This window comes from Fukomys damarensis, unplaced genomic scaffold, assembly GCF_012274545.1.
Source record: "Fukomys damarensis isolate Sample0158 unplaced genomic scaffold, DMR_v1.0_HiC HiC_scaffold_29, whole genome shotgun sequence".
NCBI lineage: Eukaryota > Metazoa > Chordata > Mammalia > Rodentia > Bathyergidae > Fukomys > Fukomys damarensis.
Genome location: NW_022900941.1, coordinates 15,541,826 through 15,559,281, shown reverse-complemented (window position 1 = coordinate 15,559,281; position 17,456 = coordinate 15,541,826). Strand labels below are relative to the sequence as shown.

General features: G+C 37.0%; 1 protein-coding gene across 10 annotated transcripts in view; it reads left to right on the top strand.

Moving 5' to 3' along the window:
• Positions 1 to 17,456, top strand: part of Nckap5 (NCK associated protein 5) — an 855,349-nt gene that overhangs the window by 531,700 nt on the left and 306,193 nt on the right. For all 10 annotated transcript variants that reach the window (XM_010606203.2, XM_010606202.2, XM_033757250.1 and 7 more), the window contains one exon: positions 11,478 to 11,565. In XM_010606203.2, coding sequence (XP_010604505.1) covers positions 11,478 to 11,565 — 88 coding nt within the window. The remainder of the gene's footprint in view (positions 1 to 11,477; positions 11,566 to 17,456) is intronic.

Sequence of the window (17,456 nt, the reverse complement as noted above, 5' to 3'; positions counted from 1 at the left end):
TATATATATATATATCTTTATGCAAATACACAGAAACAAAACTGGCGATAGCATACCTAGCCTTGGGCTTGTAAGTATTAAAATCACAAAATGTGATTGCCACACAGCTGTAACACAACTAATATATTTACATATTTGTTCATTTTTGTCATTCTGAACACTGGAGCTCTCTTCTAAATGTTCCTAGAAACTCAAAGAAAGTAAAAGAAGAAATACTCAACTTATGTAACATATGATTAAGCAGTAAGACAAGTGTATTCAAGTGGGCATTCAAGTTTGTAAATAAGGGTTGCACGGTTTCCTTCATCCTCTCACATTTGACCTAAGGGCCAACTAGATGCCTGAGATCATAGACACTCCCAGTACGTTGTTAAAATTGTTTTCCACTTACACTTTCTATAGACTTAGCCAAAAGATTGGAATTAGAATGGAGCCAGATATGGTGTCTGGGGAAACATGGGAAAGGACCTCTTTTGCAGCGCTGGAGATAGCTGCAAGGACACACCTGGAGAGAGAAACAGAAGGGTGACATTGGGGCTTTGGGTGAGAGAATACATGGAGCGCAGAGGGGCACTCACTTCACTATTTCCCTTCGAGGATTCCGGAAAAGGAACACATTTCTGCCTGTCCCTGCGAACTGGGACATGGCCATATCTTCTGGTGGTACAGTCTGTTTATTCATAAAGTAGGCTCTTGCTAGGCTCCCATGAGAGGATGTCTGGTTTAAAGGCAGGTTAGAAAGCTAATGCGGCTGCCGTGGGGTCTTGTGGCCCAACAAGGACCCTGCACATCAGTGTCTGGAGACCTTTAGGCTGAGTGGAGGTGATGACCAAGAGGCAGAGTGTTGTAGCCAGCAGAAGCTGAAGTACAAATCAATCAATGCCAGGCTACAAGGCTTTCAGCAAGCAGGAGGAAGAGACTAGGAGCTGTCCCAGCCTCAGAACCTGATGCCAGGCCAGCAACCAACCTGTGCACGAGGGACTTTGTTTCCCCTACTCTGAAAAGATAATACTTTACCAAACTAGACTTGCATATACCTTGGGACATCTATAGTAGTGAATCAATATGTTTCTCTTCTTCTGAGAGGCCAAGCATTTCTCTTGAAGAGTTAAATGGTCTGTGTAAATGAATAATTCTTTATAAAAAAAATCTTAAATGTGAAAAAAGTGGAGAGAATTTTATAATGAACATCATATACACGCTAAATAGAGTCCGTGACTCACTTTGCCTCATGTCTAGCCATTAATCCATCCTTTTCTCTACTCGTAAATCTTCTTATTCTTTATGAATTTCAAAGTAACTTGCAGGCATTCCCCCTGTAAGCACTTGAGCATGCATATCATTAATAAGAATTCCATTTTTAAATTTGCTTGTTCACTTTTTTCTTCTGACATAGACTTCGCACGCTAAAATCTTTGGTGTAATTTTGAATGGACTAACATATCCCTACAGTGTGTCATCCAAATCCCTGTGAAGATACAGGACATGTACCGTCATTCTGGGAAGTCCCTTTACATCTGTCCCCAAGCTGTCTTGCCTGAGGCACTCACTCTTAAAATTTCCATCATAGATTTAGGTTTGGCTCTATTAGAATTTCATATACATGGGGTCATACTGTAATTTTTCACTCAGCATAATGTCCTGGAGATTCTTTGTTGCTTCATGCATCCATTTTTGTTACTGAATAATTTCCTTATGGAGGCAATGTTAACTACAGTTACATCTTCATGGATACCTCTTTTGAATTTTTAAAATTAGTTTCAAAATCTATCATGTTAAGTTAGGGTTGCAATTTATTCTAGCACTTGGGACGAAAGTTAATGCTAGTCCACATGTGAAGACTCAAGCAAGAAACTAATTTGATTATTTATGAAAATAAATGAATTTCATTTCTTCTGAACAGCTAAGTTGTAGTGTGCTGAAATCTTTTAACTCTACTACGTAGGCATCTAATGAGTGAGCTAGTATTTTACTGTATCTCTTTCCTTTCTTCCATCATATATGGGAAGTGCACGTGTCCTGGGGATAGGCCCTGATCTTAGAGATGAGGAATGTTCTCTACACAGGTCTGCACATCAAGTAGGGTCACATCGTAGTTTCACAGGAGAAGGCTCAGGGTAAAGCAGTCAGTGCAGTGATACCAGCCATTTTTCTTGCTTTCTAATTCAACCTCAGCCCCTTTCTTCCTCTCATTAAAGTGAAGTTAAATCCTGGAGGAACCCTTGCTTAAATTGGCACATTTTCTCAAAGTGAGAAAATTGGGAGTCAAATCAGTGAAATACCAGAAAAAGCAATTTGCAGTTCACAGCTGCAACTCTTGAGAAGCTTCATGGAATGAGAAAGTAAAAGAGAATGTGAAACATACTTATGGCAAGACGGATGGGGTATAGCCTTGCAACTTCTCACCCGATTAAAAGAATATGGGGGTGGTGGGATTTAGCTCAGTGGTGATACCACCTGCCTCGTAAGCGTGAGAAATGAGTTCAATCCCTAGCACCAAAAAAAAAAAAAAAAAGAATATGAGTAGGTTGGTTGTTAATTTCATTATTAAGTGTCATTTGATTAACCAACAAGTACGCACTAGAATGCTTCTTAATGAAAATAGATCTTGGTTCAACTTTCACTTGCGATAACTGTCAGTTATCAGTTTGAGTTGAAAAACAGTGGCTTCTTATTTTACATTTATTTTGCTCTATTTCTGTCAAAAATGAAATTATATGTAACTGAATATTTGATGTGAGTAAAAAAGAAATGCTTCATTCTAATACTCTGATCCATTCCTTGAGTGTCATTAAGCAGACTAGAGAGGTAGATCTTAGAAGGAAGAGAAAAGCGCATAGTCATTTCGGTGTTAGAATAAACAGCTCCTAAATTACCGCGGAATTAAATTTTCTGTTACTGTCGCTATTGTGTCAAGATCTTGAAGACCAAATTATTTTCTATAATTATAAATAATACCTGCGTTACTGTCAGGCTCTGTGTGATGTGATGTTTTCATAGGATGCAAGAGAGCACAATCGTCTATCCTCTTTTCCTGAACGACCTTGCTTCGGCCTCTGGAAAGACCCTCTCCAACAGACACCGGGTGTGGACCCCGCAACAGGAATTTGTGATCTGGATTTTACAGCGATGGTCCCTGGAAAAAGTGGACTTCTGGGAGAAGAGGAGAATTCAGTTGCAGTGGCTCCTTAAACATGCTTTTGCACTGTTTCCAGTGGTTGCTTTTCTTATGCAAAGTTACACATGTTTAAAAGCCTTGTTAGTCCGCGTTTGAGGCACGCAGTGATTGCAGTTATCATTGCAGGTGGTACATGCACGAGCGTCTTCACTCTTCTTCTCATCCCCTTTCTCTCCCTCTGCTTCCGTGTCCTGGTTCCATTCCCTTTTGCACAAGATTTATTTCCCTGTTTCCTGTTGTCTTTTATTTTGCTTTTTAATTTATTTATTTTTGGGTTTCTTACATCCGTGCGGTATTCAAGCTGTGTGTCTGACATATTTCACTTAACGTTATGGTGTCAAGGTGCATCCATTTCACAGCTGACTCAAGTTGATCCTTCTGTATTGCAGCTTAGTACTCCACTGTGTAGACGCCACACTTTCTTTATCCTGTCTTCTGCTGATGAGCAAACACAAAGGTTTCTTCCAAGATTTAGCTATTATGAGATGTGCTGCTGTTAACATAAGGATGCGTGAATCATGAGATGATTTCTTTAACTCTTTTGGGAAAATACACAGAGGGGGATAGCTAGGTCAGATGGAATTTCTACTTTGAGATTTTTTTTTAATTTTATTGAGTTTATTGGTACATTTTAGGGATACAGTACAGTTACATTCATTGTTGGGATCATGTGCCTTTACATGGCAAGTCTTGATTCTCATTTTTTCCCCTTACCTCTGCCCTCCCTTCACCCCCTCCTCCCCTCCCCATCTACAAACACTTTATTTTCATCTTTTCATTCTCTCACATTTTTTTCTTTTCCCTTTTTGTTCTTCCCCTACGTATCACACCTTCCCTACACCTTTAGCTCCTTTCTTCAAATTTCTAATTGTCAGTAATCTTATTAGAATCTTATGCATTGTTGCAGAATATTCACACCAGGGAAACTATTCGGTATTTACACATGTGTGACTTATTTATTTCACTTAGGAGTATATCTTCAATATGTATCCATTTTCCTATGAATGAATCTATTCTCTCGCTCTTTATGGCTGAGTAATATTCCATTTTATAGAAAAACCACAACTTCTTTATCCAGTTTCCAACGGATGGAGTGCAGATTAGTGCAACCACTATGGAAATCAATATGGAGATACCTCAAAGAGCTTGGACTGGAGGTTCCATTTGACCCAGCCATCCCTCTGCTGGGTATCCTTCCAAGAGAACTAAAAGAATCATATCACAGAGAAGTATGTGCACCCATGTTTATAGCAGCACAGTTTGTAATAGCTAAAACTTGGAAACAACCTACTTTGAGATTTTTGAGGAATCTCCGTACTGACTTCCACAGTGGCAGTACTAATGCACACTTCCAACAACAGTGTAAAAGTATTTCTTTTCTCCCCCTCAGCTTCCCCAGCATTTAGTATTTGATTTCTTGATGATGGCCATTCTTTCTGGAGTAAGATGAAATCTCAGTGTTGTTTTGATTTGCATTTCTTTAATGGTTAGAAGTATTGAACACTTTTTTCATGTATTTATTGGCCATTTGTGTTTCTTATTCTGAGAAGCATCTATCTTTCAGTTGCCCATATTTTATTTGGATCTTTGGTTTTAGGGCGTCTGATTGTTTTTTATATTCTAGATGAAAGTACTCTGTCTAAGGAATAGCTGTGAAAAAATATTTTCCCAATTTATAGATTGTCTTTTTACTCTGTTGGTTCTTTCCTTTGCTAAGCAGAAGTTTTTGTTGTGGTTGTTGTTGTTGTTTTCTAAATAGGGTCTCACTATGTAGTTGAGACTGACTTGGAACTCAATATGTGGTCCAGGCTGGTCTGGAATTCACAGCGATCCTCCTGCCTCAGCCTTTTGAGTGCTGGGATTACAGGCATGCGCCACCACGCCCGGTTTAAGCAGAAGGCTTTTAATTTGATATCCCATTTACTAATTCTTGGTGTTATTTCTTGGGCTGTTTGAATACTAGTCAGAAAAGCCCTCGCCTATGTCTACATTTTCAAGAGTTTTACCTATTTTATCTTCTAGCAGGTTAAGTGTTTCTATTTTAACATTTAGTTCTTTGATCTATTTTAATTTTAGTTAAGTAAATGATGAGATCTATGCCTCTAGATTCAGTTTTCCACATGTAAATAGTTTTCCTGGCACCATTTTTTAAAGAGGTGGTCTGGCATATATTTTTGGCCATCTTGTCAAAGATCAGATAGTTGAATGTGATTGGAATTATTTCTGCATCCTCTATTCTATGCCATTGATCCAGGTGTCAGTTTTTGTGCCAGAGACGTACGGTTTTTATGGCTGCAGCTTTGTAGCACAACTTCAAGTCTGGGATTGTGATGTCTCCTGCTTTGTTCTTGTCAGGATTGCTTTTGTTTTTCTATCTCGCCTTGGTTCCATATGAATTTTAGGATTGTTTTCTCTAGTTTTGTGAGGAATTCTGTGGATATTTTGATTGGGATTGCATTATATCCATTATATCTGTATATTAGTTTTGAAAGTGTATTCATTTTGACAGTATTTGTTCTGCCTGTCCAGGAACAGGGAATTTCTTTCCATTTTCTGATGTCTTCTTCAATCCCCTTTTTCAGAACACTGTAGAGGTCTTTCATTTTCGTGTTTAAATTAATTCCTAAGTGTTGAATTTTTCTCGATGCTATTGTGAATGGTATTGTTTTCCTAATTTCCCTCTCTGTGAGTTCATTATTGATGTACAGGAACACTTGACTTTTATGTATTGACTTTGTAACCTGTTATACTACTGAATTTGTGCATTGACTCTATGAGTCATGGTTAATTTTTTTTTTTTGCTCTTCTACATACAAGATCATATCATCTGTGAATAATGAATATATATATTTCATCTTATGCATTTTATCTTATCCAATATTAAATGTCCTATTCACCTTATTTTAAATTAGTGTTCTTAACTATCAGAGAAAATACTATAATTAAAATTTATTGATTTTTAAACAATGTGCTACCTTAACAAATGGGATTTATTTGGGGGCGTTATTTTTTAATAAGATATAATTCCTACATTTTTACCTTTGTGACCTAAAACATATTATCTGCATAAGCATTTAGTTTATTTTCTCTGGCTTGAGTAGGAGTTAAAACATTTTTTAAAAAGATACACTTAATGTGTATTAGAACTTAGCATATTTCACTGAATACAAAATTGTTCTATAGAACTTTAGTTATGATGGTTACTCATGAAAGTTTAGGAAATGAAGGATTTAGTCTCAGCTGAGGAGAGCCCGCAGACATCATTTAAAGTCAATATTTAAGGATGCACTGCACCTATCATCAACTTGGAAACAAAGAGACAAAACCAAAGCCCTGCCCAAAACTGAAGTGGGGAAAGAATTGGTTTAGTTTTAGTCACATTTGGGAAACAGATGGCGAGGCTGTACTGTGTGCTGACTAGCAATGCGAACTCTGCTACATCAACTATCAAAATAATAAAACAAAGCAAAATATCATTGGGCATCAGAATGACAATGGAGGATTCTTCATGGTCTTTCATTTTTAAACAAGTAAAGGTTTGCTCAATGAACATTCAGAAGAGATGCCCTCGGGGAATAAAAAATGGTTATATTTTTCTGTGACCAGATTCGTAAAGGTTAAAAAAAGTAAGACAACTTGATTTTTATTTTAACCACTGGTTGAGGTGAGACCCTGTGTCTCTGTTCCAAGTTGTAGGTTGGAGATGAACTTGGTTTTAATTAATGATGTAGTAGTGCCAGGAAAAAATGTTCACAGTTATTACCAAGGGTTCTGGACTGCTTGAGATTATTTTAACAATTCCCTATCTCTTCCCATCTTTTCTTTTTCTTTTCTTTTTTTTTTCTTTTTAATATAATACCAAGAAGCGGAGTGAAGGGAAAGGTGAATAGGTGTTTTTCTTTTCATTTATCAAATTGTGCATAGAGCTTACAATTATACAGAGATAATTCAACAAGGTTTATATGGAGACATTATATTTCAATTTATAAAAGAAATAAATGAAGACATGATTTTATTTTAACTGATTTCTAACTACTGGGCTACATTTAGGCCATATGTTTACAAATGAATGAACTCAAGATCGAAATAAGATTTCCAGGTTCTGTTCTACAGTGGGAAGAAAGTAGATTCCAGTCACACATGACTTAACGATGGGAGATGATATCTCTTAAGAACTGCATTGGGCAGTGTCTTCATTGTGTGACTGTCAGACAGTGTATTTGCGTAAATTAAACAGTAATGACTCCACCTGGGATCATCATATATGCAGTTTATTGTTCAGTTCATCCAGATCTACTCATCTAGGGCCAGGGATTTAGCTCAGCGGTTCCACCACCTGCCTCACCAAGTGCCAGGAGTTCAATCCCAAGTACCAGAAGAACAAAACAAAACAAAATGTACTCATTTAGCATATGGCTATAATACAGATTTAGAAAACCAGAAAAATGGCCTCGACCTGCTGCAAGTGAGAAGGTCAGATAGGTCTTCCAACATTTATGATCAGTGTTCTTGTCTGCGATCGATTTGGCAAGCATGTGGAAGTCTACCTCTGAGGAGATGGTGTACATAAAATGACATGAAGTATTAGAAATTATTTCAGGTCACTTATTTCAGAATTTGTGGCTTCTTTACACACCCCTCCAGGTTTCTACCTAAACTTAGCCTTTTTAAAACAAAAAAATTCTACCAAATCTTAACTTCTCCCTAGGTGAGAACTGTTGCCTTCTTGGGTTCCACATGCAACAGGTATTGACTGAGGTGACTCTTCATTAGAAGATAGGACCTTTATTCACTCAGAATAATTGCCCTGAATATCAAGGGGTCAAGTGGAAAGAAAATGCTGTATTTCAATCAGTAATTTTTTTTTCTTTTATTGAGTTTATTGGTACATTTTAGGTATACAATACAGTTACATTCATTACTGGGATCTTGTACCTTTACATGACAGGTGGTCTTGGTTCTCATTTTTTCCCTTGTCCCTGCCCTCCCTTCACCCCCTCCTCCCCTCCTCATTTACAAAAACTTTATTTCCATTTTTTCATTTTCTCGTATTTTTTCCCTTATTCTGTTTCCCCTACCCTTCCCACTTTCTCTACACCTTTAGCCCTTTTCTATTTCACATGGTCAATTATCTCATTAGGGTCTTATATACTATTATAGTTTTTCACACCAGAGAAACTATTGTGTATTTACACATATGTGATTTATTTATTTCACTTAGGAGTATATCCTCAATATGTATCCATTTTCCTGTGAATAAGTCTAATTTCTCATTCTTTATGGCTGAGTAGTATTCCATTTTATGGAAAAACCACATCTTTATCCAATCTCCAACTGACGGGCAAGTGGGCTGTTTCCAAGTTTTAGCTATTACAAACTGTGCCGCTATAAACTTGGGTGCGCATATATCACTCTGGTATGATTCTTTTATTTCTTTTGGAAAGATACCCAGCAGAGGGATGGCTGGGTCAAATAGAACTTCTAGTCCCAGCTCTTTGAGGTATCTCCATATTGATTTCCATAGTGGTTGCACCAGTCTGCATTCCCACCAACAGTGGAGAAGGGTTCCTTTCTCCCCACAACCCTGCCAACATTTGCTATTGTGTGATTTCTTGATAGCAGCCATTCTTTGTGGTGTGAGGTGGAATCTCAGTGTTGTTTTCATCTGCATCTCTGCAATGACCAGTGATGTGGAGCATTTTTTCATATATTTACTTGCTGCTTTTACTTCTTTGTCTGAGAAATGTCTGTTCATTTCAGATGCCCATTTTTGAATCAGGTCTTTGTATCGGGGGGGCTGATTGTTTTGAGTTCTTTATACATTCTAGATAAGAGTCCTTTGTCTGAGGAGAAGCTGGTAAAAGTGTTTTCCCACATTGTAGGTTGTCTCTTAGTTCTCAATCAGTAAATTTTTTAATCCTAATTTTTTATCCAACTAACCATGATCCTTTCAGTAGTCAACCAGGCTTTCTGTGTCTTGGCTTTTTCAACTAATAATACATATGGTATTTTTTAAAGTATATTATAATAATTTACAGATAAGAGTGTTCTCTGACAAGTTAAAACTACTGTTCAATTTGAATTGTTAATAATAATGTAAAACTTTTGGAAATACAGGTAGCTGTCTCTACTTTCCCAGATGGCTGCACAAAGTGAGTTGCATAAATGTGTAGTCACAAATCATTCTTTCAGTATTCATAACCAGTGTCCTCTATTTTATGGAAAAACCTCGCATGTCCCAGTTCCAATCTCTGTCAAGGTAAAATTTCCCCAGTGAATAATCTGTGTTTGGATGTCTCAGTTGTCTACAGTTTCTTTGCTCAACTGTTAAGTAGTCATACTCATATTAGAAAGGCTGGCAGGCCGGGTGTGGTGGCGCATGCCTGTAATCCCAGCACTCGGGAGGCTGAGGCAGGAGGATCGCTGTGAGTTTGAGACCAGCCTGGGCTACATAGTGAGTTCCAGGTCAGTCTCAACTACATATTGAGACCCTGTCTCAAAAAACCCAACAAAACAAAACAAAAGAAAGGCTAGTAGTTAGAATAGTGGTACTTACTGGAGTGACCTGACCACAGCAGAAGTTTCACAGGCCCTCTAGAGCCCTCACTTTGTCATACCGGGATGGTCTTGGCAAAAGGAAGAAACTAAATTAGCCTGCTTTTTCTCCCCAGCTCTCTCTGTATCATACTGAGTCACTAGAGTGTATGGTTCAGGATAAAACTGGAAAAAGCAGTCAATTCCAGTTATAGGTAAGAGAGCAAGCACAGTGTTCAGTGTGTTGAGTTTAGGCTTCCTGCCAATAAGAGTGCTAGCTTTTTTTTTGTCTTCTTGGAAGGACCACAACAAGAAGAGAATTATAAAAAAAAAGTCTGAGTTTACATGGTGAATGTCTGGCATGGAGTAAGTACTTCATCCTTTTAAAAATGCATTGACAAAAATGAGCTGTGTACTGAGTACCTACTTTCCCCATTACTGAGGAAGACATAAATAAGAGATATATAAAATAGTGTTATACCAGTTGTCACTTACTCTAGAGAACACAACTTGAATAAATAAAATATTTCAGCATTTAAGTGAAGGGTTTTAAGTGGTAGAATAAATTATTTAAAGTATAGGGGTTCAAAGAAGCCACCAATCAATGAATATGTATCCTAACATTATAGTTTATATCTACATGTTCTCTAAAGCTTCATGTGATCAGAGGCAGGACCTTTGGAAAGTGATGGGATTATGGGGTTTTATAGATGAAGAGCTGTTAGGGAGTGAGTCTTGTTCAGAATAAGTGGGTCACCTTTATTATGACCCAGAAGGTTGTAACTCCCTTCCCATCTCCTCCCATTACTCTTTGCTTCCTGTCTGCCGTGCCTTCCTGCTTTGAAGCCAGCCAACTCTGGACTGAATAGTAACAATAATCCTCTTCTCCTTTAAGTTGAAGGTATGTGGCATTTTGTACCAGCAAGGAGAGAGGTGACTGAAGTACTTGGAAAGCAGAATTTGAAGTGTATATGGAGAGATGCATGGCACATAGGAAGGTGAAAGAAAGCTGGCATTCAATAAGTAGTAACAGCCTAAGCAAATGTCTAGAAATGGAAATGGGTGTTACTTTGGGACAGTGGGGATCCTTGGGAAGTGGCTGTTTGAAAAATTAGGATTATGACATATAATATAGTAAAACCTGTAGCAATAGTCGTAAATGTGTTCAAAGATCCATGTATAAATATTTTGATTATTTGAAGTAGTAAAAAAATGTAGACCATTTTAATTCCACCAGAAGAAGAATTGTTAAACCCTATATAGAGCACTGACACCATGAAGTACTAAGAAACAGTTGAAAAGAATGAAGTAAATCTTTCTGTGCTGACATAGGAAGACCACCATGGAAAGAAATGACTGCATTAATGGAGAGAATGCATTTATGTAATATCTGTTAACTTTGAAAATTGATTTTGAAAAATCAAAGTGGTGTTTTGGGAAGATGAATGTGCAGACATTGTATTGAATTAAAAGAGATTGGACGCGAAGACAGATATTGGGAGATATGTGTATGAGTACAGATATCTAAGGCCATGGATGGGGACCTGAATGACAAAGAAAATGAACCTGGAGACATACATTCTGAAGGATTATAGATGAGTTCTTGACAGGTTTTTAAAATAGGGACAAAAGAGAGGGAAGAGAAAAGACATTTCCTGGTGTAAACTTAGAAAATACATACTAAAAAGTGATGTCTACTAACTGGAATAGACCCATGATAAAGACAATCCTTCTTTAAGAAATTCTTTAAATTTTTGTTTCTCAGGATGGAAGAAACAGTGCGAAATCTATTGCAGAGTCAAGGATCGCCACAGCAGAACAAAGAAGAAACTGTTAGTATACTGGTCTACCAGGTACATACACCACATTCCTTACTCTTGGCTGGGAACCAGTCAGCTTGTTTTCTTTGTCACCCAGCCGCTTCTGGTTTGAGACATTATACACATGATTATTTAAGGTATTTGTTTCTTGAACTCTTGCTTTGAAGTCAATCCTAAATTTGTTCATAGGAAAATGTGGTGAAGCAGAGACCTAGAAGTATAACACTGCAGAATCCTATGGTGAGGGCTATAGGAGCGGTGTCTGTGGAGAGAGAGTAATGCATCCATCCTGTTTGAGGAGCTGAGGAATACTTGCCAGAGGTAGAACATTTGAAGTGAGGCTGAAGAGTAGAGAACAAGTAATGTGTTCCAGGTAACAGGAAGGCTAGTTAAAGGGACAGTGGTACATATCTTCACAGTGGATTCTGGGCCCTAAGAAGCTAAAAGTAACTGAGAAATGGCCTGGTGTGACACAGAGTTTGATGATGACATCAAGATTGCATGGAAGAGCTGAATAAGATCTGGGCTTGTAAGTGATGCTCAAGGTTCTTGTACCTGATGGTATGAACTCTAAAGAGGTAAAAGATAATAAAGTAAGAAGTTACCATCTCTTTTTTTTAAATTAAAGATTGTAAACATACATGACAACAAGAACTGAAGACACTAAATAAAAATTTCAAATATACATATATATGACAGCAAAAAAGGATATGAAATAAACAAAAATTTATGCAACAGACTGATAATCCAAATATATGATTAGTTTGATATGATCTTCAAACATATGTTCTTTCTCATTTTCTTTTCATATATTTTTGAAATATTGTATTTACAAATAAAACAAAGTTACATATTATAGTTGAGAAACTGTCCTCAAAATTTTATGATTTATAAACTCCTTGGTTTTATTAATTTGATAAATATCATATGCTTGTTGATTGTATCACTTACATTTTCTAACAAAACTTCCCACAGAAAAGAAATTTACTTATATTTGAAATCCAAAAACAACTAAAAGAGTTCACATTTTTAAGATCAGATTTTTCTGTTTCTTTTTTATTATATCCCATACTTATTTTTATTATATTTTATAAGCATAATGATATAATTTAACATCAATACATATGTAATATTCTTCCCAAACAAATGACTATGACTTAAATCAAGCATCTAATTTAGAGAAATCATAAGGTTTCCAGAAAAACTATAGATATGCCAAATGTGCAAAATCCTACCCCATTCATGACCATGTTTCTCATTTAATAGTGCACACATATGTGTAAAAACATACCCCCCACACATATTTACAATGCATATGTTCTACAATACAATATATACTTTGGTATAATAAAACAGTGCAGTGATGTGTAGAATGTTTGTGATTTGTGCGATTTGAGCAAAGCAAATATCTTTGAGGCAGTTGGAGAATTTGTAATATGTACCAGATACTGAATGATATTAATGATTTATTATCCATTTATTTAAGTATAGTTATGATAAAATTTACTTAAAAATTAATATTCATTATCAGTAGAAAATAAGTACAAAGATAACATGACAAAATTTGTCTTAACAAATTTCCAACCAAACAAGCTGTAGTGACAGAAGAGGAAGTTTGCAGAAGGCAGAGAGATGAGAGAGGAGAATGACGGATGGACCTTAATACTTTTCATACTACTCATATATACAGATTTCATAAATTCTCAAATAAAAAAGCAAAGAAAATGAGAACCAAAATAACTCATCAATTTGGTAGACCAACATATAAAGACAAAGATTAATGTGTTGATAAATTTTAAAAATATGAAATGTAAAGCCTGAGATTTAGCTCAGTAGTGCTGCACCTGCCTAGCCAGAAAAATGTGCTGAGTTTAATCCCTAGCACCAGGGAAAGAAAAAGAAAAGAGAAAAGGAGCATATGTGCTTTCTAACATACTCAGTAGATTGAAAATGAATTATTTGTTATCTCTTCCTCTTGAATTGTTCCCTTCACAAGGATGTAGTAGCCTTCTTTGTCTCTTTTAATCAGTTTAGTTTTGAAATTTACTTTGTCTGTGAATAAGATTGCTATCGCTGATTTTTTCTGGGCTCCTGTTGCATGAAGTTTTCTGTCCTTTCACTTTCAGTCTTTGGGCTTCTTTTTGCACTAGGTGTGTCTTGTATACAACATATTATTGGATTTTGCTTCTTAATCCATTCTGCCAGTGTATTTCTCTTGATTGGTGAATTGAGGCCATTGATATTGATGGTTATAACTGATAGGTACTAATTTATTATTGTCATGTTTTTTTTCACCTCCTCCTTTTAGTTTCTTACCTTACCTATTTGATTTGCACTGTTGGACCTCATTGTGTTGTTACCTTCATTGTCTTTTTCTAGGATATTGTTTAGAATTCCTTGTAGTGCTGGTTTGGTATTCATGAAGTTTCTTAGGCATTCTTTGTCATGGAAGTATCTTATTTTCCCATCCATTTTGAAAGAAAGTTTTGCAGGATACATCAGTCTAGGTTGGATGTTGTTTTCTTTTAGAACTCTCCTTAACCTAAGGGTTTGTGTTGAAAAGTCTGTTGTGATTCTAATGGGCTTTCCTTTGCATGTGATTTGTTTCTTATCACTTACTGCTTGTAGTATTTTGTTCTTCTGTTGGGTTTTTGGGATCTTGATTATTATATGTCTAGGTGTAGATTTTTTTTTATCACGGCTAGTTGGAGTCCTATATACCTCACTTATCTGTATGTCAAATTCTTCCCCTCTGTTTGGGAGTTTTCTATAATTAATTCTGTGAACAGCTTTTTTAAGTCATTTGCATTTTCTCCTGCTACTTCTTGAATTCCTATCAGTCTTATGTTATTCTTCTTTGCATTGTCTAAGAGTTGTTGGATCAATTTCTTATGATCCCCTACTGTTTTCAAGAGACCTCTCTTTTCATGGTCACTGACTGCAATTTTATCTTCTATATCTGAGATTCTATCTTCGGACTCTTTCATTCTGTTGCAAACACTCTCAATGGAGTTTTTAATCTCCTGGATATCTGCTTGAATCTGCCCTATGGATTCCATTTCTTATATTGGGCATTTATCATTTCCATTTTTTTCTTATGCTGGACATTCATGGCTTCTATCGTGGTCCTGAGCTCATCTATTTTCCTCTCAGTTTCTGTTCTAGAGTCTCAAAGTATAACTTTCATTTTGCTCATCATCTCTATGATTATCTGGGAAATTACTTCTGTTTTAAATTTCTGTAGAGCCTGATTGATCAGTTTTGTTACTTTCTGTGCTTTGAGTTCAGGGTGTCCTGATGGTTCACTGTCAGACTTTTCATCCTCATTTGCCCCACTCTTTGCCATTGGTGAACTGGAAGTTTGTCCCTGTATCTTGCTTAAGCATTTTCTCATTTTTACTGTTGTTGTTGGGTTGTCCTTAGTTTAACCTTTAGGTTATTACTTAAATCTTCCTGGTATAGTTGGGCTTCAGCCCATGGGTCTCTAATGACTCATACACATTCTCATTTTCATGATACTGAAGAAAACAGCTCATTGAATCCATCACAATCCTTTATCCTAATTGATACAATCAGCACCACAATATGATCAAGCACAACTTGCAAACTGACCACTTGTGGTAGTCATCAGTCTATCACCTTCAAACCATATGAATTAAATTAAAATCAAGAAGCAATCCAAAATATGTTTGCAGTGAATAAACTTTTCAATAAGGATATTTACCATTTAGAAAGGGGGTTTAAGACAGAGTTAGGACAAGAGGAGTAGATAAGTAAAAGAATTAGAGAAGGTTTCACATGAAGCCAGAAGACATAGAATGACTACATAATCATCAGGAAACTGTTAAATTCAAAAGGGGTAAACAGAATAGAAGTATAATAACCCCTGAGTGAGGTAGAATGACATAAGAAAAGAACGTAAAGAGGGAAAACAAATAAGAAATCTGAGTTAGGACAGGGGCAGAAACAAAAAGGGAGATGAGGGATAATATGGTGGAGCAAGAGATTGAGTTAGAGAAAGAGGGCAGGAAAAAAAAAAGAGAATTTGTAGTGTGGAATGAAAAAAAGAAAGAAAAAAATGAGTTTGAAGGGCCTCTTTCAGACTATATCACTGCTGTCATAATATACAACATGCACTGCCATGTGCAGAACCAAGTCCCCTGATCTCAGCTAGCTGGTGGCAGAACCCCACGACACAGACTGACCTTGGGCTGCAAGTCCCAGATTGAGTTCCCCGACCTCCTGAAGGGTTGAATTCCACTCAGTTCTACTACAGGTTTCCTCTGCCCCTTCTTTAAAGATGTTCAAAGTTGGGAGCTCTGGAAAATATCCTTTATGACCATCTGTGCCCCTACAGAGAAGATCTAAAGACTAGCACAATCAGGAGGTCTGAAAGTGTGTAAGTGGGCAGGGGGGTGGGTTCAGGGGCGCCCGCGTGGCTACCTTCCTGGTGCTGAAGATGGTGCTGGCAGTGCCGGCAGGGGAGGGAGCGGCCGAGCAGGCCTTCCTTGCACTGGAGACAGTGGCAGCCCATCATCTCTTAATTGCCCTTATCTCATGGTCTTTTGACACTGCAAAGGTGACTAGTCTAGAAAGCAGGATATCTAATCTGAGTATGGACCCAGTTGGACACATAGATGAGAAGATTCTGGCAGGCTGGAAAAAGGAAATACACAACAGAAATAGCACAGGAATATTACAGATATATTTAGGGCTTTTATTGAAAATGACAAATAACAGACCCAACATTTACTGTACAACTGTGCATGGTAAACTAAGAAAGCTAAAGAAGGGAAGGAAATGGGCAGAAATCTGAAGTTATCACTAGGTTGTGAAGTAGGAGTAGTTTTTTATTGGTCAACATGTTCTTGCTGCCTTGAAGTACAAGTGATACATGTATGACTCTCCCATTGGGTGGCTTGAACCACTAGTGGTAGAAATGGCACAGCCATTCATGGCAGTCATACATGTACCTCCAGTGGTTCAAGCTGCCCAGTAATGAGACTACAAATTACAGCCCCAATGTAAACATGTTAAAAAGCGAGAGGGAGCTGGGCTTGGTGACACATTCCTGTAATTACAGCACTCTTAAGAAGCTGAGGTAGGAGCATCATAAGTTCAAGCCCAGTCTGCACAACTCAGTGAGACCTTGTCTTTAAAAAAAAAAAAAGAAAGAAAAAAAGAAAAACAAAACAACAACAACAACAAAACAGAAAAGAAAAAAAAAAAAGAACTGGGACATGGCTCATTGAAAAGGCCAGGTGAGGGTTCAAGTCCCTATACTGGACAAAAAAGAGGGCTTGGGGAGGCAAGCATAGAAACTGATCAGTTAAAGATAATTTTGCCATCAGAATACCTGAATCCATGAGTTCAGGGTTCTGTAACCTGTTATGTTAAGAAGAGGCCTCAGAAGAACCTGATAATAAAAGTCAGACTACTATACAGAGCTATGAGATCTCAGCATAGTTAGTTATTAGAAGGTTCTGCCCTCAATAGTTGACTCCTGAAAAGTATGTGGAGCTGCCTCATGAAGGCGGGACTAGTGCTCTCCGTCTTTAGTGAATACACATTAAAAACAGTTGACTTATGCTCCCCAGAGGAAGTTAATGGAAACAAACAAACAAAAAAAGATCCTTAGAACCCATTTCTAAGAAAAAGTAAACTTTCAAAAGCACATATACTGATAAAAATATGTTTTAGAACTGTTTCCTCTTATAAAGTCATCTCTTTGTTTAGGGAAATCAGCTCTTCTCTCTACAAAGAAGATTGTTATTCACATCAAATTAATGTTATGCAGAGGGATGTTCATTGTTCTAATTGGCCTTAGGCTCCTTATCTGTCATCTGGGGGAGAGGCACATGGGTTACATGAGTGATAAATTTCATTTATACATTGTATGTACATTTATTGTACTTTCAGTATGT